Genomic DNA, 22,848 nt, shown 5'->3' on the forward strand with positions numbered 1-22,848 from the left:
AAATTTGCTGACGGATTTCTCTAAATGGCATACATGGTAGAATATTTTCTCTCATGGAAATGTGTATAATGTCATTTTAAGGATTCAACTATGTTGTATATCAACCCTACTATGTGTTCTAAAACAATAGTGTTGGCAAAACCAATTATGTTTGAAGGTCCTGTAAAGCAGAAAAACATTGATGTATCATTTCTTGGGCCATCTTTTGAGCATGCTTCAACATTGTTTATTTATAATCCGTTTTTGCCTAGACATGTCAATAAAGATGATAATGTAAAAAAGGGAATAGTCAAGGAAACTTGTCAAACATCCCGTGGAATGTGAAGGTACAGCAAGAGATAAAGCAACTAGCATAATATTGGAGGGCATGTTTTGCTAAATTAATACTCCCTCCGTCCCATTTTATGTGGCACCATTTCCTTTTTGGTCAGTCCCAAAAAGAATGTCACATTTCCTAATATGGTAAGTATTTTAAGGTACAATTCCTCTTTTACCTTTATTGGTCTCACTTAATCTTAAAATAATACTCCAATACATTTATGAGGAGAGAGAAAAGTGTCTACTTTTTAAAAAGTAATTTGGTAAACATTTCAAAGTCTTCATTTATTTCTTAAACTCCGTGCCCGGTCAAATGTTGCCACATAAAATGGGACGGAGGGAGTAACAATGTTTGCTATGGAATATCCAATGAATGTACATACATGGTACATAATGTAAAAATCCATGATGGGGTCAATGTTGCAATTTTTACATTTTCATTACAAAAAAAAAAGAAAGAAACTCAAGGTCTTGACTATACAAATTTTAAGGTGGTAGTATGGTTGATAACCTCAGTGTCTTGACTGAATATACAATATGCAGTGTCATTCAGTCGGATTATTATTAGTTAGCTGCAAAACACTCAAATCTTCTATGCTTCAGAAAGATCGATGTTTTCACTGACGGAAAGCATAGTTTCAGGGGACGGATCTTGAGTCTCTTCGCTATCTGGTTGTGATTCATGCTTTGCAGCAGCTTGCAACACCCTGCTCTGAACATCAGTTGAAGAAGGTGAAGTTGTTAGTCCATTACGGCTTGTTTCCAACTTGCCAACTGCCCATGTCATTGCCTGGCCTCCTAGAATAACTGGGGCCAAAAGTTGCCTGCAAAAATCAACACAGTAAGCATCTGTTTAATACCATCAAAGCTAACAATTTGCAGTGTAAACATACTCTCTATCCCAATTTATGTGTTCTAGTCCCTCTATCCTAATTTTTGTGACACTTTCTTTTCTAGTGGGTCCCAAACGGAATGACGCATTTCCTTACTTGGCAAATGTTTAATGACACTATCAACATTTTACCTGTGCTGGATCCCACTTATTTGGCAAAATGTCCACAAAGAAGTACTCTTCTATTTAGAAATTCATTTATTTTAAGGATAATTTTGAAACATATCAAAGTCTTTCCATATTTCTTTAACTCTGTGCCAGACTACATCACATAAATTGGGACGGAGGAAGTAGTAAAATATCTCGTATCACAAACATGTACAAATTCTAACAAAGGTAATGGCATCCAACGAGTTTCTGGCAAAAAACATCATTTAACTATGCTTCAAACTTAAACTACATCCTTGTACTACCATGTGAACAAAACACATCCTTGAAGTATCTAAAATTTAACATGTTTCATCCTACCGTCAAACTCATGTTTAAGAAACTAACAGAACTAAGGCTGGTTTTCTTCTCTGCATGTGCTTGGCCATGAGTATGTTTGCTATGTTGGATTTTCATTTTAGGAAGAGAAAGAGGCATGAGACTAATTGAAAACTGGAGAATAGGGTCTGTTGCTTGAGTTGAGAATATACAGACAACAATCTGCTTAACTTCAGCTGCATTTCTCTTGTTTCGGGCAGTAACAAAAATGCACTAAAACTAGCTGCTAATTCCAGGGGCAGCATCATAATTGTGGAATTTAAGGATATTAAGCTAAGGTTCCTTTTTGCACGGATATTTTGGCATACTATTGTGAATTTTTAATCAAACCATGGTAGGTAGAAGCTCCCACACTACTCACTGTACAAATCTAACAGCTCAGTCTTTCTGAAGTCAAGGCCCGTAGAGGATCTACAAACTCTTATTCATGCAACCAAATCGCACTCAATCCCATGCAGTTGAATCATCTATGAACTCATTGTCGTTTAAACAAAATAAAAACATTTTTTTCTGGATGTTGAAGACAAGAGGGGAGAAGACAAAATAGCTGAAAAAAGGCCATGTGTGGTCATGCATAGCACTTCTTTTGGTCAAAGCTGTTAGTTTCTATCAAGAAAACTAACGGAAGGATGGATCTTGTGATAATTTGAACAGTTCAGGCATGTCTTTTGTTCATTGTGGTAGTACAAGGATGTAGTTTAAGTTGATGTAATTTTATTGGCCAAAAACTCTCATCCAACAGTGTGCCATGATAAAAACAGGATCTGGGAGAAAACCATGATGGTAACTGATAAGACTGTCAAGATCTTCTGATATAATCTCATCATAAAACGGGCTATGTTTGAGTTATCATCATTTTCTGCAGTGTTAATGCATATGCTATAAGAATGGAGCTGTCCCTGACATGCTATAGACATTGAAAATTTATGGAACTCTGCGAGACGTATTCAATTCTAGCTGGGACTGTACAAGAAGTATTTGATTCCAATTAGATTTCTTGGAGACTACTCTAACCCTAAACCCTAGCTTATGCCTATATAGAGGTTATTATATTTCCTTAAAGAGACATCTTGAATATTCCGCAAATTCATGAAATATTCATAAAGAGATCAAATTCAAACCATCCTAGTTCGAGAAATACGCCACTAACGGCCTTGGATCCTCAGATCATGGAGAAATCTTGTGACAGAAGAATTAAGGTGGATCCTCGGATCATGGAGAAATCTTATGAGAGAAGAATTAAGGGAAGAACATAATCGTACTCATATTGATTTATCACTAAAATATTCTTGTTTCTTCAGATTTTATTTATGGTTGATTTATTTTCCATATGTTTAAAGTTTTTTGGGAACAAATTGGCACACCCAGTGGGACCAAATCTACCCTTCATCTCTTCTCTCACAAATCAGATCTGCAAATCTGAAGCCTAAAAACTGCAAAGGTGGAAGAATGAGTACTTTAAGACTGGTCTTTGAGTTTCATCAAGCCTACGCTTCGACAAGCCTTGAAGCAGGGGCCATTTGTAGACATTGAAAATTTGTGGGTATAAGACATATTCAATTCTAGTTGGACTCTACAAGAAGTACTCGATTCCAATTAGATTTCTTGGACGTTACTCTAACTCTAAACCCTAGCTTTAGCTTATGCCTATGTAAAGAGTATTATATTCCCTTAAAGAGACATCTCGAATATTCCGCAAATTCATGGAATATTCATAAAAAGATCAAATTCAAATCATCATAGTTCGAAAAATACACCACTAACGACCTCAGATCATGGAGAAATCTTATGAGAGAAGAATCAAGGGAAGAACATAATTGTACACATTGATTTCAGATTTTATTTATGGTTGATTTATTTTCCATCTATTTAAAATTTGTTGGAAACACATGCATCTGCATAGACTCATTGTACAAGTTATCACAAATGGTACCGAACATCTATTGTGTTTTTTGTGTCATAGCATATAGATCTAAGATTTAATTCTCCTTACAAGTAAATTCCTATGTTCGTCATATACATATAGAAAAATGAGCTTTTTTTCCTTTCAAAGTAACTTCCTATGGTTGTCATATGCATATAGATCAAAGAGTTGTTTCTCCTTTCAAGTGAATTCCTAATAACTTCTCTTTTTAATCAAGACATAAAATTCCAACTTGTGTAGGCCAAGAGATTTTTTTTTTTGAATTGGTAACTAGGCCAAGAGAATTTTAAATCTGCCCCTCATTTACAACAAGAATTCATTTCATTAGTCAACCCACAAACGATAAACAATGGGTGCATTAGCTATTTCTTCACTTTATATTCTTTTAACCTTTATTCCATTTTAGTAAAACTTTAGGACTCTGGCTCAAAGAACAAAAATGTATTGAGTAACACTATGTAAAAGATATATCACATTTAACAGCAATTCAATTCATGAAAAGGACTGTTACCTCACGTCCTGTTTAAAATCTTCTGAATCCTCATACGAAGAAATTCGACGGTATAAAGTCTAGAAACAGAAAATAAATCCAGAATTTAGGAAATCAATTATCAGCTTAATATCTAACAAATAACAAGCTTTTAGCAATCACTTTACCATTCTCAAAAAAAAAAAAAAAAGCTTTTAGCAATCAAATTTTGAAAAATAATCATGAAATCTTGGTTTGGCTTTGCAACAACAGAACCTAGTATGAAAAAGTTTGTCCACTCATTTCAGTAGTTGTTAGTGTATTCGGAATTTCGGACATAGGAAATTCTCTCTCTTTAAACCATAAAGGAAGTTTATTTGTAAACTAGAACAGTTACCTGACATAGGCCAAAAACTCCAACGTATTGTAGTGTTTTCTCCCACTCTAGAGAATACAAAGAAAAAAATCTTAGTGTCTTCAGTTAGGAACAAGCATCCAGTGATGCACTCGCTATCATTAAACAGAATAAAAGGCAATCCCTTGCCTCCTTGTAAAACTAAGAGAGTGAAGATCGTGACCGGAAAAGAAGAAGGAAGGTCTTCTAGTCTGATAAAAATGAGGAAGGTGCACAAGGTAAGCTATGGAAAACATTTATGAGGACATGAAAACCTATATTTCAATAAAAACCAGATAAACTGCTGGAGAGACTGCAATTCATATTAATAAGCTAAATTAGTTTCGAGATTAGAAACATAATATAATAACAGATCCTCTAGTTTTATTAGTAATTTAAAGATCAACCTTAATATCGTGAAACCCAAAATTCCTTTACAAAAAGTGGTCTGCTCCAGGTCCTACAGCATACTGTTGAAAATTGAACCTTGGGTTGGAAAAGGAAAGGTTTTCTTAGATTTTTGTGATTCATGAATTAATTATCTTAGTTTATGAATTTAGAAGCTAAATGTATTACTCTTAGGATACATGTATTGTTTTGGTCATGAACCAGGAAAAAGGAAAAAATTAGAATTAAATTAAGGTATGTACTAGACTAGGTACATGCTAGAAAAGTTCTATAAATACCTAGGTACTATAGCCATTTTATGTATGCAAGTAGAGGGAAGTAAAGAAAAATGATTTCCTTTGCTTTTCTTCAAGAGAAAATGAGAGATTGAGAGTATTCCTCCCCCAATTTTCCGACACATATGACCACCCCCAAAAAGAAGATACAAGAAACATTCACAGAAATTTCTTCTAACTTGAATATCTAGAGAGAAATTTCATAATAGCCTGTGTACTTCTCCCCTAAACATTATCTGTTGAATAAGCGAACCCAAAAATGGCAACTATGGAGAAATATGCAGATTATCAGAATATTTGGCAGAAATTGCAGACTCACCAACCAATGCATATGCTGTTGCTACCAAACCCTGCCAAGAGTGCATCACATAAGTTAATGAAGCAAGCAAACAACATTTCAAGTGTGATAAAGCTAACCAAAATCTTGCATCACTAAGGACAGGAATAAGGCTTGGTAAACATGAAAGGAAAAAAAAGCACGACATATCTATTACAGTATTCGTAAGCTTTAAACTTGGCATAATACATAGATAGACACCTTAACTTGGTCTCAATTGACAATTGAACACCCCAACTTTGAAATGCACATCTAGACACCGTAATTTGGTTTAAGTTGGCCCCGTAAACACACTTTTCTGGATGTGCATTCTCAAATTTGGGTGTTTACGAGACCAACTTAAACCAAGTTAAGCGTCTAGATGTGCATTGTCAAAGTTAGGGCATTTTTAGTTGCCAGTTGAGGTTAAGTTAAGGACCGAATTCAATCATTAGACGCTCTAAGGTTATACTGAGGCAAATATGTATATATACCAATTGTTGGTCTATAGGGAAGTGATGTGGCACCAATTCATAGACCATGATATGCATTTAACTTTTTTTCTTAGATTGTATGCTTTTTCCTTCAAATCTGCCAATGCAAGTGCTCTAACAAAAAAATAAATGAAAGTCACATCTTTAGACATAACAAAAACTGAATAGTCAAGTCTTTCTACTTTAACTCCTTAATTGTGGTTCCTCCATTTCTCTCCTTTCTGCCACGAACTGTTAACCCCAACTCAATCTTTCTTTCTGTTAGCAGAAATGTGAATAATAAAGAACAAGGAAGAACAACAATATTTAACGTGGTTTGGATCAGAATGATCCTACGTCTACCAGCGAACAATTGCATGTCTATTAACAAAGAAAGGGAAGAGATCCCAAATACATCTAAGAGAATTGCTCTACTAATTCTCTACTCTTCTAGTGTATTTTGCTATAAGTTTAGGATGATTTTAACAATGAAGAATGACCATCCTTTTATAAGTGGCCAAACTTGGGCTCCAAGCACAAAGAAAAGAAATACAAAATTTGTCTTCCACAAATTTTAGCTTGATCTCCAAGTTTAATTCCTAGCCAAGTAAATTGGCACATGAAATTTTCTTCCATTGGGTTTGATCCCACAAGGACCAAACCAACTCTTTCAATCTCCACCTTGGTATGCATTTCGAGCATGCATATGAACAACTTCGGCCAAAACTTCTAAGCTTACTGGGCAATCTCGTTGTAAGAAACAAGAATAATTAAACCTTCGTTGATCCACTAGCTCCACCTAGAAGTTGCTATCCCAGAGTTGCATCAGTTGATGCATACTCCCGCCAAGTCCTTGCAATATGCAAACTTGGCAAGCGGGACTATCTTGGTTACCATGTCTGCAGCGTTATCGCCCGTGATAGCCTTCTCGACCTTGATAGCTCCCTCTTGAACGACATCTTGAATGAAATGGAATTTGACATCAATGTGTTAGGTGCGCTCATGAAATCTTTGATTTTTAATCAAATGAATAGCACTTCGACTATCACATTTTAGAGTTGATTCCTGCTGAACCAAACTCAATTCTGTCACCAAACCTTTCAACCAGATAGCTTCTTTCACTGCCTCCGTTGCTGCCATATATTCTGCCTCTTTTGTAGACAAAGCGACAATCGACTATAAAGTCGATTTCCAACTAATGGCATTGCCAAAGAGAGTAAAGATGTATCCAGTTGTGGACCTCCTTCTATCAAGATCCCCTGCATAGTCAGAATCTACATTACCGAGAACTAAAATACCTTCACTTTTCCGAAAGGTTAGGCCAACATCAGAAGCTCCTTTGAGATATCTCAATATCCATTTGACAACTTCCCAATGCCTTTTTCTTTGATTTTCCATGTACCTGCTTACCACACTTACAGATTGAGCAACATCTGGACATGTGCACACCATAACATACTTGCTACCAGCTGTGCTAGCATAAAGAACATTTGGCATAGCATTTGTAACTCTCAAAGGTTGAAATGAGAAGCTAACGGTGTACTTACAGGCTTGCTCATATGCATATTGGATCTCTCAAGACCCTTTTCGATGTTCCTTTTCTGAGAAAGATGTACAACACCGTCTTTTCTTGAAATATCCATTCCAAGGTTTTTCTTTGCAACTCCCAAATCCTACATGTCAAATTCCTTGCTCAACAGTTTCTTCAAAATATTTATCTTTGTGATGTTGTTAGCAGCAATAAGCATATCATCAACATACAATAATAAATAAATCATAGAGTTACCAGGCATCTTCTTGTGATACACACAACTATCGAATGCACTCCTCAAGAATCCAGGTGTAGTCATGAATGCATCAAACCTCTTGTACCACTGTCTAGGGGATTGTTTCAAGCCATACTAGGACTTCTTCCGTTAGCATACACGATATTCTTTTCCCTCAGCTAGGAAACCTTTAGGCTGATCCATATAGATTATCTCTTCTAGATCACCATGTAAGAAAGCAGTTTTAACATCAAGCTGTTGAAGCTCCAAATCAAATTGTGCAACCAAGGCTAGTAGCACGTGAATTGAGCTATGTTTCACAATTGGAGAGAAGATCTCATTGTAGTCAATTCCCTCCTTCTGACCGAAACCTTTTGCAACCAATCTCGCCTTGAACCTTAGCATCTTTCACTTTTGGAATGCTCTTTTTCTTTCTGTAGACCCATTTGCATCCAATTGTCCTCCCCTTTGACCTTTTAACTAAGACCCATGTCTCATTTTGGTGAACAAACTTAGATCTTTTCCATCATGGCTAACCGCCATTGTGCAACATCCTTGCAAGAAGTTTCTTCAACATACGAGGAGGGCTCGAGATTCTTAATCTCTTCTTCTACAGCTACGAATGCATATGCAATTAGGTTTGCTTGCTCTAAAAGACGTTCTGGTTTAGTATCTGCCTTTTGCCCCTTCCCTTCGCAATTGTGTATGGTTCATTAACAACAAATTCTTCAGGATCTGCATCTTTTAACTCATCAACTTAGTCTCTTGATCCCTTTCCTTGGTAAGCTCCACGACAGCTCCACCTGCTAGTTGTTCTCCTTTCCTGATAACTCCACAAAAACTTTACGAGGATCAAGTATAGAGGATTCATCAAAGGTAACATCTCTACTAACTACAAATATTAGTAATGACAAACACCAAAGCTTGTACCCTTTTATTCCATCGACATACCCTACGAATATGGCCTTCTTAGCTCTTGGTTCAAGCTTTCCTTCAATAACATGATAATAAGCTGGACACCTAAATATTCACAAGTTAGAGGGTTCACCTGACCATACCTCATTCAGAGTCTTAAAGTCAATCGTTGATGCTGGAGATCGATTGACAATATGAGAAGCAGTGTGAACTGCTTCAACCCAAAACACTTGACATTTTGGCTTGTAAGAGCATACAACGAGCCTTCTCAAGAAGAGTTCTGTTCATCCTCTCGGCAACTCTATTCTGCTGTGGTGTATGCCTAACCATTTTATATCTTGCGATCCCATGAACCTTGCAGAAATTATTGAACTCTTCTTGCAAAACTCTAAGCCATTGTCTGTATGAAAATATTTGATTTTTCTCTCTATTTACTTCTCAACCAAAATTTTCCATTCTTTAAATGATTTAAAGCATCACCTTTTGCCTTCAAGAAATACACCCAAACCTTTCGTGAAAAATCATCAATGAATGTAAAAAGCTTAGAGGAACCCCATAAATCTGAATGCATGTAGTCTAGCACCTCTTCCGTCTTGTGTTTGCCAGTGCTGAAGCTGACTTTCTTCTGCTTCCCTAAGATGCAGTGCTCACAAAATTCAAGTGTGTTGATCTTCTGACCATCAAAATGTTGCGGTTGCTCAACATCTCCAGTCCTCGTACGTTCATATGACCTAGTCTCATGTGCCATAATCTTGCTTTGTCATCATCAGATAACTGCACTGTAGATTCATTTACAGAGCCAACAAGTGTAGAGGTCATGCTCCAGCTTGGCCTTCAGTATGACTAAAGACCCTTTCATAGTTCCTCCTTTGGTCATGTACTTGTAGCTCCGTTTATCCAGAGTGCCTAGGGAGATAATATTCTTCTTCAGGTCAAGAACATGACAAACTTTTGTAATAGTCCTCATGATTACATCATGGCAGCGAACCCGAACTGAACCAATGCCATGGTATCAGAGCCAAGGTTTTGTCTGAGTATGCTCTATGGTTGCAGCACAGTCTGAACTTCCACATTAGAAAATAATTACTTTGGTTTTCTGCATTCCAAATACTTTGTAGTAGAAGAGAAAGAGCAAGTAACAATGAGTTTCATGAAGTTTGAAATTGATAGATTTAGTGGGAGTAACAACTTCAATATATGGAAGATCTAGATGATGGCGTTACTGTGGATGGAAGGTTCAATCCATGCTATTGATGGAAAATACCCTGATGACACATCGGATTCCGACAAGGAGAAGATAGGAAATGCATTGAGCTTAATCCAACTATCCCTTGCACCTAACGTGCTTTGTGAAGTGAGTACAAGTACCAAGGAGATGACCAAACAGTTATTGGAAAGGCCGAAAGGACTTTACCATAACCGGTCAGTGACAACAAGGATGTTGTTACAACGGCGTCTTCACACATTTAAGATGGAGTCAAGTACTTTGTTGCAAGACCATCTAGATGCGTTCAATAAACTTGTGATGGACTTACAGACGGCTGGAATTAAAAAGAATGAGCTGACGCTTGCATGTGCTTTGCTATTTTCATTGACTTCAAAATATTGTGATATTAAAAATTCAATGATGTATAGCAAAGAGCCTATCACTCTTGAGCAAGTGCGGCAAGCAATTAACTCTTGTGATGTGCGAAGGCATCTTGAAGGAGACAAAGGTGACAAAGTTAGTGGGCTCTTTGTAATAAGTCATACTAGCCAATAAGGAAGAAGCAAATCAAAGTACAAATTAAAGTCTTGTGTGAACAAGAAGAATGCAGAGTGTTGGGGCTGTCACAAGAAAGGGCACTTTAAACAACATTGTCCTATGTCAAAGTCCAAGGAAAAGGCGAGTGCATCCATTGTTGAGCAGGTACATGATTCTGATGATGAATATGTACTAACAACATCATGCAATAGTGGAGTCTATGGCAATAAATGAGTATTAGACTCTGGTTGTACTCTGCATATGACATTCCAAAAAGATTGGTTAAACAATTATGACACAAGTGGAGGAACCGTAGTAATGGGCAATAATGCAACTTGTAAAATAGTTTGCATTGGTTCAGTTTGGGTTCGCTACCATGATGGAATCGTGAGGACTATTACAAAAGTCTGTCATGTTCCTGATCAGAAGAAGAATTTGCTTCTTCCCTGTTGGCTAGTACGACCTCTCACAAAGAGCCCACTAGCTTCGTCACCTTCGTCTCCTTCAAAATGCCTCTGCACATCACAAGAGTGAAGCGCTTGCCACATTTGCTCAAGAGTGATAGGCTCTTTGCTATACATCATTGAATTCTTAATATCACGATATTTTGAAGTCAATGAAAATTGTAAAGCACATGCAAGCGTCTCCTCATTCTTTTTAATTTCGGCAGTCTGTAAGTCCATCACAAGTTTATTGAACTCATCTAGATGGTCTTGCAACAAAGTACCTGACTCCATCTTAAATGTGTGAAGACGCCGTTGTAACAACATCCTTGTTGTCACCGATCGGTCATGGTAAAGCCCTTCCAGCCTTTCCCATAATTGTTTGGTTGTCTCCTCGGTACTTGTACTCACTACAAAAAGCACGTTAGGTGCAAGGGATAGTTGGATTACACTCAATGCATCTCCTTCAATCTTCTCCTTAACGGAATCCGATGTGTCATCGGGGTACTTTCTGTTAATAGCATGGATTGAACCTTCCTTTCGCAGTAACGCCATCATCTAGATCTTCCATATATTGAAGGCTTTACGCCCACTAAATCTATCAATTTCAAACTTCATGGAATTCATCGTTACTTGTTCTTCCTCTTCTACTACAAAGTATTTGGAAATATAGAAAACCAAAGTAATCATTCTCTAATGTGGAAGTTCAAACTGTGCTGCAACCACAGAGCATACTCAGACAGAACCAAGCTCTGATACCAATTGTTAGAGGAAACATGAATAATAAAGAACAAGGAAGAACAACAATAGTTAACGTGGTTCGGATATCCTACGACCACCAAGGAACAACTGCATGTATATTAACAAAGAAAGGGGAGAGATCTCAAATACATCTAAGAGAATTTCTCTACTAATTCTCTACTCTTCTAATGTATTTTTCTATGAGTTTACGATGATTTTAACAATGAAGAATGACCATCCTTTTATAGGTGGCCAAACTTGGGCTCCAAGCACAAAGAAAAGAAATACAAAATTTGTCTTCCACAAATTTTAGCTTGCTCTCCAAGTTTAATTCCTAGCCAAGTAAATTGGCACATAGAATTTTCTTCCATTGGGTTTGACCACACAAGGACCAAACCAACTCTTTCACTTTGTCGTCTCATGCACTGAGCCTCTACTTCTTCATCAGAAATGGCATCCGGTTCAAGGTATGTTGCTTCTTTCGTTCTTCATCATGCTCTTTATAATGCCTTTTAGCTTATTGTCAGATTTGTTAAAACATTAGGATAGATTATTTCAAGTGTTTCTACCACATTTGTGTATTTTTTTCAATGTTTGCACATAATAGCTATGTGAATAGACCTTTTCCATTCACTATTATCTCAAAGAGATTAAATAATACAATATAAACTTTGTTGATTTGCTATTGAAATCTAATGAACAAATGCAGAATACTATCAGTGTGTAATTATATAACGTACTTTCTCCAGAGAAATTTATCCAAGTAAATATTTATAACTCAAAAGTCACTAATCTTTTTTTCAGTCACGCAAAAGTCATCTAATTGAAGTCTAGCTAACTAAAATTCGGAAGATTTATAGTTTAAATGGAAAAATCCGATGTGGCTCTCTTGATAATTTAAGAGGCTTCATGAAAAAAATTATGTACTAACCCCATATTAGTACCCAACCCGGCCCATTTACCAAATAGCTAAAAGCACAAACCCACCAATTCAAGAGCATGTACTTTTGCACATTTTTTATTTCTGCATAGCATAATTTCTAAAGGAGAAGAGAGGGATAAGGTGCAATCTGATATGCTCTAGAATGGGTAGGATTTGTGCTTTTATATGAACTGATTTGGAAAATAGTTTATGGGTTGGGTTGGGTATTGAAATGGGTTAGTACATATAATCCTTTTTATGAAGCATTTTAAATGATTAAGAGAGCCACATCAAAAAAATTCAGTCAAAACATGTATCCTTTGACCGTGTTTATATTGTACTTACAACTTACCTAAGGTTTAGTTAGATGACTTTTAAGTGATAAAGAAAAGATAGTGTCTTATCTGTTATAAACCTTCACTTAGATGACCATTAATGAAATCTTTCTACTTCCTACTTGTGTGTTACAATTATGAGTTGCTATTTGAGTTGACTACGTGCTAATTTAAATAATAAGTTGAGAGTTCTCCAATTTTGTGAAACGACACAAAATAATTTCTATGTAATGAACTTCCTTGAAGCTATAAACTTGTATGTTTAGATTATTTTTAAAAGAAAAATAAGATATATTTTTGAAGAAATTACTTTTAACCATATGGATTCACTTTTTCTATCTCTCAAGTCTCATATGATTCTCTTCCAACAACAACAACATACCCATTATAGTCCCACAAGTGGGGTCTGGGGAGGGTGAGGTGTTCGCAAATCTTACCCCTACTTTCGTGGCATAGAGATGTTTTCGATGGACTCTCAGTTCATGAAAATTGTTTTCCAGCATACGATTCTCTTCCGACGCAGACAAATATGAGAGATGTATGATCTCAGAGGGAAAAATCCCAACAGACATAGCTAATGAATGGCAGCATCACTGCCATCTTCTTAATGATTTTTACAGTACTATTCTCTTTTTTGATTATTTTTTATTTTCCAACCTTCTTATTCAAGTTTACAAATGCTGATTAAAATGAATTACTTCATATATAGTATGGAATTTTGACTTCTCCTTTTCAGCCAAAGAATTTTGTATATAGGATGTTAAAAAGAATCATTAAAAATGTCTTACTACCAAAGAACGATTTTCTTTTATAAAAATTATGACATTAATATTCAATCATATTTTGATTTTGTTTTCATGACCACGCTTAGCAGTATGCTAGTGAAATTAAATTGGAAGTACTTGAACCAAGTTAAATAAGATAACATCCATTAAATGTGACCCTACATTTTTTTTGTGGAAAAATTATGGCAACAAAAGGTTTATTCGAGGATAGCCAATATGTACGTTGGAAAAGCAATATTAATCAGAATAGGCAACAGAAAGAAGATGAGAAAAAGAGAAATTTCATTAGGAGAAATCCGTTATATCTTTATTTAGGGTAAAAAGAGGAACAGTTGCACGAGGGGAACTAAAAGCAGGGTAGCAGGTGTTTTATTTGTATAATGTAAGTAGAAGAGAATGGGAAGCAAAATCGAATTCCACTTTTAACTTCTTCAACTCTCAAAAATAGGTGAAAGAAGGTTTCACTTTTCTGGCTGAGGGAAAATTAAGAACATTCTTAAGGGAATAAAAAAAAGACTCAGTTCCTTTTTTTTTAATCAAACATAGCGTAACAAGAATTGAGGGTTGAATGCAAGAAATCAAGGCAGTGATAGCAGTAAAAGAGATATTTCATCAGGAGAAAACCCAAAGTACATAAATGGAGAATAGCATGTCCTTGGTTAAACCAACAGAGGATGAAGCCCTAAGAATCAATATATAGGAGATGGGAGACCGTGAAATATTCGTGTTATAGCCATTTAGTACAAGACATTCCTACTTGTATAGATGATTGGATGGGCTTTGTAGAGAAACACATAATTAGAGCTTCTGGTTGATATGCAAAAATTACTAATAAACAGTAAACCACTTGAGAGAAAAAGGAAAAAGAGAAATGCTTTATAAGACTTCAAGCATGTAATACATTCAGAAAGTCTTACCACTCCATATCCAACAACTTGTAGTGGTGTTGGGTTGATTTCCTCAAAAATTGCCTCAGCTTCCTGAAAATAACCAAATATGGCATATTACTGAAACAAACACCTTCTTCCCTACTAGTAGGCAATAGCTTTATAGTTCTTGTTCACCGCATAGTTATATATCCAATATTTACCGATAAAATGACATAGAATACTGATGCGGATGTAAGCTTTTCTTTGAGAACTGTTCTTTCCGCGCGATTCTATCATATACATGTATTTTTTAAGTAAAAAGGGGGTAAATCAACCTCTTTCATGGAAATGAAAAATCAGAATAATTCTCTAAATCCATCAAATTACTTGGAATTAAAAGCTTATCAACATTATACTCCTACAAGTCAAAATTCAATTTAATGAGGAAGAATTATATCTCAATCTTTCATGGAAATTCAAAATACAATTAAAAGCCTAACCGCATTAAGTTAAAATGTTATATATAGAGATCTATCTTAATAATTAAAAATTAACTCAGATTATTCATCAAAACAACATTAGATTAAAATTACTTAAGATTTAACGGGCACTTGAATAAGTTGAGTTCATGTTTACTATTACAATTTTAAATAGAAGATACCACAAGTGAAATACAAAAGAAAAGAAAGAGTAGACATTTCACAATTTAATGGGTGAGGAAAGCACATTTAAAACTTTATATCATAGGGAGGGGAGGAGGGGAGACAAAAAGAAAAAGGAAAAATCTGATTTGTCCATCATCTTTAGTTTCTCCAATAAATTCAGTTTTCCTTAGATATTACAACTTTAAATCATAGGCAAAAAAAGAAGATCTCCCTTGATTTGTGTTCATGATGCTTGTTTACTGTATTAATCTAAGTTGCTCAAACTAGGCGTAGGTGTCCGATATGGGTGCAGATCTAGACGTCGGATATTCTATGATCTAAATTTTAAGATTCGGCGAATAGATCCATGTATGGTTATGGGTGCAGGGATTTTGCTAAAAATAATTCAAATATCTAAAAATGGAGTTATAAAACCTAAATTATGACATATTAGGTGGAAAACTTGAGGAGAAAATATTGATCAAAAGGAGAATCATGGAAGGAATAAAAGGAATGGGAGTGACAACAGAAATTTATGCATACAAGATATTTCATTTTCTTCAATTCCACCTTAGTTTTTATTTTGATTAGAGAAATCACTGAATCTGTCCAGAATTTCCCACTCAAATTCGGTCAAAGTACCCAGAACTGGTTGACCAGATCGGGTACAGATCCACATCCACACCCACACCCATGTCATGTCGACACGGGTGTGGCTATAAGAATAGGAATAGGTTTACACAATCCTACTAGAATAGGAATAGGTTTATACAATCCTATTTAGAATAGGAATAGGAATAGGAATAGTAAATCGTATCCTACTTGGTAAAGGATTGCATTCTAGTGTCTATAGATAGGGTCTCTATGTAACAATGTAGATACAACAACAACAATTCAATAATATTCTTCTCCTATATTTCTCACATGGTATCAGAGCCTCTACGATCTTGGTAGAAAATCAAAGAGCTTCCGCTGCCGGCGGGTGGCACCCATATATGTTGCCCGACTGGCCAATGATTATGTTAGCAAATGTTGGGTCACCATGTATCATTCATGTGACTATTTTCTCATATTTAATTTGTGTAGCACCGTGCCATCATTCCGGTGACTACTTTTTCATATTTAATTTGTGTAGCACCATGCCATCTTTCCGGTGACTACTTTTTCATATTTAATTTGTGTAGCACTGTGCCATCATTCCAGTGACTACTTTTTCATATATAATTTGTGTAGCACCGTGCCATCCTTCCGGTGACAACCTTTTTTTGCATATCTAATTTGCATAGTACTGTGCATCTCTCCGGGACTACTTTTCATATTTAATTTGTGTAGTACCGTGGATTTTTTTGAACTATTTTCTCATGTCTGAGTTGCATAGCATCATGTGTCTTTTCCGTGACTCAGATTTGATTTGCATAGTTCCATTCGTCTTTCCGGTGACTCCTCAAATCTAATTTACGTAGGGTTGTGCCATCATTCCAACCCTACCCATATAATTTTTCTTTTTCAGTAGGGTCGTGCCATCATTCCGACCCTACCCATATTATTTCTCTTTTTCAATGGGGTCGTTCCATCAATTCGAACTATCCTATATAATTCTATTTTCTAGTTGGGTCGTGACATCATTCTGACCCTACCCATATAATTTTATTTCTAAGATTGTGACCACTTTTAGCCATCAAATCTAATACTCCGGCATATGAGCATGTTCCGGCCAGTTTTTTGGTGACTTGTTTAATATCGACTCATCTATTGATTCCAACATGATCCATTTACTTTATACTAGATTTTGAGCACTTTGTTGCACAGGGGGAGTTTAGTAGCCTTGTATGTCAATTATGTGAGTCACTCTATGATCTGAAAGAGTCTTTGTAAGTTTGGTTTGGGATAATTTTATCACAGGAGGGAAATGCAAGGGGCATTCGCGGTCTTTTTTGCCTCGCCTGCTACTGGGAAGAGAGAGCCGTTGTCACTCTTCGCTTCATTCGAGAATCAACTGCACATGAATAGGCTCTTCCTTAGCCCTTCAAGGAGGAAGCGGCTTTTTTCCAAAATTCCGGGGAAAATCAAATGAAATTCGCCTAAGGAAAGTAGAAGTCTATGCACACTAACCGAATCTTTGGGGATCGGCATTATGCATCAAATTTAGTATTTCATGAGAAGATTAAGCACATTGAGATTGACTGACATTATGCATCAAATCTAGTATTTAATGAGAAGACAAGCACATTGAGATTGACTGTCAATTTTGTGAAGTCGACTGATCACCGTGCAGATATCTCACCAAACCCCTCATTGGTCCTCATATTAATTACATATGTAACAAGCTAGGTACATGAATAGGTTTACACAATCCTATAAGAATAGGAATAGGTTTACACAATCCTACTAGAATAGGAATAGGTTTATACAATCCTATTTAGAATAGGAATAGGAATAGTAAATAGTATCCTACTTGGTAAAGGATTGCATTCTAGTGTCTATAAATAGGGTCTCTATGTAACAATGTAGATACAACAACAACAATTCAATAATATTCTTTTTCAATATTTCTCACAGAAGAGTCCAAGCAAAGCAACATAGGTATTAAACAATTTTCCCTAAAGAAAGATCATGAATGTTGCCTCAACTTTGTTCTATTTCGAAGAAAGTTGCAGCAGAAACTCACAAAACAGATGGTCATATTAAAAATTATTCCAACGGCATGCAACAGGAAGCAGCAAACAAATTATGCACTGTTAAGGTGACATTTGGAGTGAGAAGCAAAATGGTGTTACCTAATCCAACGTTTAGAAGGGTTATGCAAGAAAGGGAGGTTGATATATTCACGAAACGATGTACATCTCCAGGAGGGATGGTCGTGAGCATTGTGAAAGGTCAAGCAGCATATTTTTACCATAAAGTCGTATTATAATTTATAATGCCTTGAAAAATATTGATGAGGGAATTCATGGTGGCCTGTTTATAAGGGAAAATGGCTGAGATAAGCTTCTTACTTTGGTTACCTGGGAAGTGACTGATGGAGCCCTTCCAAATCATAAGATAAGAATTGGGTTTCTGCCAATAGCTGTTTATTTTTATAAGAGGTTGAAGAGTCAGAACAACATTTTCCACTGCAAGTGGTTCGGTGAATTGGCTGCAATTGTGCTTGTTTTACAATTAGTCATGCAATTGTCAGTTGACAATTTCCTTAATTCGTAAATAGTTGGTAAAGTATTGGGGTAACGAGAAATATTGGACAATCATCCACTTATTTTGGTATGCTTTGTTAGATTAGAACGAAAGAGAAGAAAGTTCATAATACTAAATATCTGGTTGTATCTGATCCCAACTTTTGGTGTTCGGAGAAGTAGCTGACTTGTCATGAATCATGATGATTAGCATACTCATGGGCGTGACTTCACTGTTGTATAGATCATAGTAGTTTACTTTTTTAATAAAAACATCTTTCATTTTTTGACATTTTAACAGGAAGATGGGCACAGCCTTTGGACCCTCAGCAATCATATGGCTCACTTTAAGAAAGTCAAGAAACATGTTAGATACCTCATTGAGGATTGTCAATGTAGTCTCAGGTTTCAACTCCTTAATGCGGAGGCCCGCTTCAACCCAAGACCGAAAGCCACCTTGGACCAAATATGGCCTCTGTAACATTAAATAAGAAAACAGTTATCAACCAAACGGGGCACACTTCGGAATCTGAGAAGGATATATAAGATCACAATCTTTTAAACACATAAAGTGTATCAGTACAACAACCACTTGAGGACCAAGTTTTGCACTTCCTTGCATCTATATGCGAAGTCCTAATGTTTAATAAGTAACTGTACATCTCTTGATATCAGCAAGGCATAAAAGATTATTTTACTATTCATCGGTCCATTGTCATCACAAATTGAATATCATTCTATTAGCAATAACCAAGTAACACTGATCAGATTAGTTACTATTACTGAAATTAAACAGGCAAAAAAGGAGAGAATATACATACCAGAAGATTTTTGAAGAATTAAAATGAATTAGCATGGTGCTTAGTTACAAAAGGAGTAAACACAGATCTGAGGATTTCGAAGCTTAAAGTAGCCGAATCCCCACATTTATTTCTAACTGATTAGGTTTCTAAAAAGTACCATAGGTAAAATGTGTAGACCATACAGTTGCCTCTTTCTTCACATTATTCTTATTCATGACTTCTGCTACCTGTAATTTCATGACAAGTACCGGGGGAGATTGACATTTAGCAAATATACTTGCCTTGATTCCAAGTCTCCGGAGTGACCTTGCAATGCCCTTGGAACGGTTACCGTCAGCATCCATAACTATAACCTGAGACCTGTCCTATAGGTTGGGTAATGGAAGTGTCAATCAAAATACAAAAAAAGTTATCAAAAGTCAATTGGGAAGGTAGGAATAAGAATCTTTTACCACTAAAAGTTTCTTTACATGTTCTAAGAATGAAAACAAGAGCATGATTTAATAAGCGCAGGTTACTTCAAGAGAAAATAAAGCCGGCACAAGCCATATTAGCTCTTTTGCTCCTCAAGTTGTGGCACAAATGAAAGGACATAGAGGAAACATGGGGAGAAGTTCTTTTGAGCAACATGCTTTTCAGGAGTTAACATTTGAATTTGAACAAATGCAAAGACAATTGCATAAAAAAGGCAACACTGGAGATATATCTATTTACTTGAACAATCTTCAAGTTCCTAATGACAGAAGCTAGCAGGTAGTCGTCAAGTTCTCTTCCACTCTTGAATAACTTCCTTGTAGATCCATCAATCTGACAACATTTTAGCAATATACAGAAGGAAAAAGAGGGCTATTAATTGAAAGACAAGACTCTTTTAGAAAGCTCAATCCTGCCAAAAGAAATTAATAATCCAACCCTTGAACTTGATATACCAACCTCAGGTAGTGTTACATTGGCAAAACGAAACCGAGCAGCGCGTCGAAGATCAGGAATGCCTTCTTTCTCTCTGAGATCCTTCAGAAAAGGATAGAGGAAGAAAATATAAGACATTTGCTCATGTTTATCTTAGGATATCTAAAAGATTTGCTCCATGTGTCCAATCAGAGCACTATTTACTGAGATAAATGCAATGGAGTACAGTGCACAACAAAGGTCTCAGCATATTTGGCATAAACTATTCTGCAGAAATACGAGACTTGATAAATATGATATGCCTTGCCTCAGGCCGGATATCAATGAGTACAGCATTCCTGTCTCCTTTCAGAAGCTCAAAACTTGACTTGGGAGATAAATCTCCAGCATATCCACCATAGGTCAATATCCAATAAAAAGCCCTGCAGAAATCTGATAAGCAATTTAACTTTCTGTACAAGTTAAACTGATATTTTTGGGAAGATAGGGAGAACTTTAATTGTGATAGGAAAATAACAGGAAACAATGAGATAAGGAGTAGAAGGGTGCTCATACCAAAAAGAAGTTGATACCCCAAGGAAAAGAACAAATGGAATAATTGGGTCACTTGGATCCAAGCCAAGACTCCTCTCCAGACCCTCCAAAGCAACGTAGCCCTGCTAATTACAGTGTCACAGAGCATACCATCGTGTAGAAGCATGAGTATTTCTCAAGTATGGAAAGAAACCTACACTATAACCTTACAAAGATGCAAAACAAACAGATGAATGAAATCTAAAGCATAACCTCAAATAGATGCATAAGAAAGTAGATGGAATGTGAAGTACAATATAACCTTAAAAGGAAGCAAAACAAACAGAAGGTTGTGCGCTGTTTATTCTTATGAGGAGGAAGAGCAATCTACTATGTTAATCCTTGATATATATCCTCCTTAAGCTGATATTTAGGCTTCCAAGACTAAGGATGTATCAAACATTTGTACATGAAGAAGCCCTAACACTAGTCATACCTGTCCCAGAGCGGTCCCAAATGGAGTAAGAAGCTTCGCTGCGCGCTCTTCAGACACATTTAGCAGATCCTGGACTTCCATAGGAAGCACCTCCTTCGCAGACCCGTAAGAATACACAACAAGTGTGGCACCTCGCGATACCAAATCCTCAACAATGAGAGTTATATGTCTCAATGCATCGATAGCAAGAAGCCCAGCTCTACCAGAGACTTCTTTCAAGCCAGTCGAAAAGGCTGCCACACCATTACTTGCTGAATCCCCTGTTTTGTCCACTGTGGATGTCAATTTACTAATCACATCATCAACTGCCTGAGTAGCACCTCTAACAGCTGATGTAACAGATGAGCTAATTCCATCAAGTGAACTGTTCAAATAACTTTGTCCGTTCTCAACTGAGCCAGTGATTGACTTATTGACTTGAGAGAGAACGTCCAAAGCAGATGATTTCACATTGGATAGGGAACTTGTATCCAAGTCCAATGAATCCAATATCGAGGCAGGGTTGCCCTGGGTGAGATCTACTGTAGTTATGGACTCTAGATTAGCAGACTCTGGTGAGAAGTTAGCAATATTGACCAAGTCATCGTTAAAATCCATCATCTCCTCCCTTCCAACAGGTACTGCAGAACTATCTACAAATCTCAGATTTCCAGTGCTATTGGAGCGAGCGTCACTAGTCAATAATTCACAATTGACACCATCAAATACATTGCGGCAAGAAGTACAAATGCTATCACTGGAACTGGACAGACTGCTATTATGTACAAACTGTGAGTACAAGGATATAGGTGATTGTCCTCGGAATGAAGGTCCATTAAGATGAAATGAAGTAGACAAGTCCACGACATTGCATTTCAGCTGGTACGTTTTCCAACAGGAGGAAAAGGATCTCAACCCCCCATAGAAAGGAATCTGCAGGAGCACAAGTTTACATATCTGTAATTACCTCCGACAACAAAAACCTTCCAAGTCTATAAAGATACATAATTGGATAGTATGGTCGCCGGAAACATGTGAAGTTAAATTTCAAAAGCAATAACACGATTGGTCTGGGTGGAGCATTGGGAAACTAAGGGTGCATTCATTGTGAATGAGTACCATTACTACTATTTTGCCAGCAATTTTTGTGCAAAAAGGGCAAGAAGTAAGAGAAAATGGGAATGAAGCTTTTGTTGATTGAAAACCGGCAGCTGCAGATTATCAAGATAGTTAATAGCTTGTTTCAGACACAATAGCTAGCAAGAATTATGTGGTTGTGCAGCACATTAGACGACTCCAATAAATATTACTAATTGGTATAACAAAACAAGAGACACAAATATTAATTGATGTGTGACAGTGTAATCTGCATCAGTTGTACAAAGTTAAGTGTATTCACATCTTTTAACTCATGTTGACACAAAAAACAAAAACACTTTGTAACCTGCGAATGTGAAGAACAGCAAGCAGTAGCCGAACACACAGGTAAAGTTGCCATCAACTATTGCTCCTATTCACCAACCTCTCATCTTCTGCTTAACAGACAATTTATAGAGTCAAGAAAACCAAAATTACTTGGGAATTAGGCAAAAAGGACAAGTTAGGATTATCCCATACCAACGAATGAATTCAAAGAAGATGTCATTTGGAGAATCGTGTGGCTTTCTTTTAACCCATTACCTTCATCTTCTTCTCTGCCTCTCATTCTCCCCCCTATGGGCCCGTATCATTTTCTTTTCTTTATTTGGCTGCCAATCCCATTGTTTTATCACCTAAACAAAATATTCCAATTAGTACATTATTACACACACAAATTTTATTCATAAATTCAAATTGAATTTTGGATATCTTCACCAACT

At 36.4% G+C, this 22,848-nt stretch overlaps 1 protein-coding gene across 1 annotated transcript; it reads right to left on the reverse strand.

The window, feature by feature from the left end:
- Positions 1-661: 661 nt before the first annotated feature.
- Positions 662-22,611, reverse strand: LOC125830593 (uncharacterized). The gene is made up of 13 exons (XM_049509771.1): positions 22,434-22,611; positions 21,011-21,922; positions 20,557-20,657; positions 20,309-20,423; positions 20,026-20,103; positions 19,807-19,899; positions 19,374-19,457; positions 18,666-18,764; positions 14,524-14,586; positions 5,486-5,516; positions 4,487-4,533; positions 4,132-4,190; positions 662-1,142 (listed from the first exon to the last, which is right to left on the reverse strand). Exons 1-13 carry the CDS (start codon positions 22,485-22,487, stop codon positions 911-913), a joined length of 1,968 nt encoding a protein of 655 aa, XP_049365728.1. The 5' UTR covers positions 22,488-22,611; the 3' UTR covers positions 662-910.
- Positions 22,612-22,848: the final 237 nt, after the last annotated feature.

This window comes from Solanum verrucosum, unplaced genomic scaffold (assembly GCF_900185275.1).
Source record: "Solanum verrucosum unplaced genomic scaffold, falcon-dt-bn FXZP01000045.1, whole genome shotgun sequence".
In the NCBI taxonomy this organism is placed as follows: Eukaryota; Viridiplantae; Streptophyta; class Magnoliopsida; order Solanales; family Solanaceae; genus Solanum; species Solanum verrucosum.

What these genes read in the sequence shown, in the direction of transcription:
- LOC125830593 (XM_049509771.1), bottom strand. Translation starts at nt 22,487, where the DNA reads ATGGCAACTTTACCTGTGTGTTCGGCTACTGCTTGCTGTTCTTCACAT. An exon ending in GGAACTTGAAGATTGTTCAA is followed by an intron (nt 19,458 to 19,806) that starts GTAAATAGATAT and finishes CCCAACCTATAG; the next exon opens with GACAGGTCTCAGGTTATAGT. An exon ending in GATTTTAAACAGGACGTGAG is followed by an intron (nt 1,143 to 4,131) that starts GTAACAGTCCTT and finishes TGATTTTTGCAG; the next exon opens with GCAACTTTTGGCCCCAGTTA.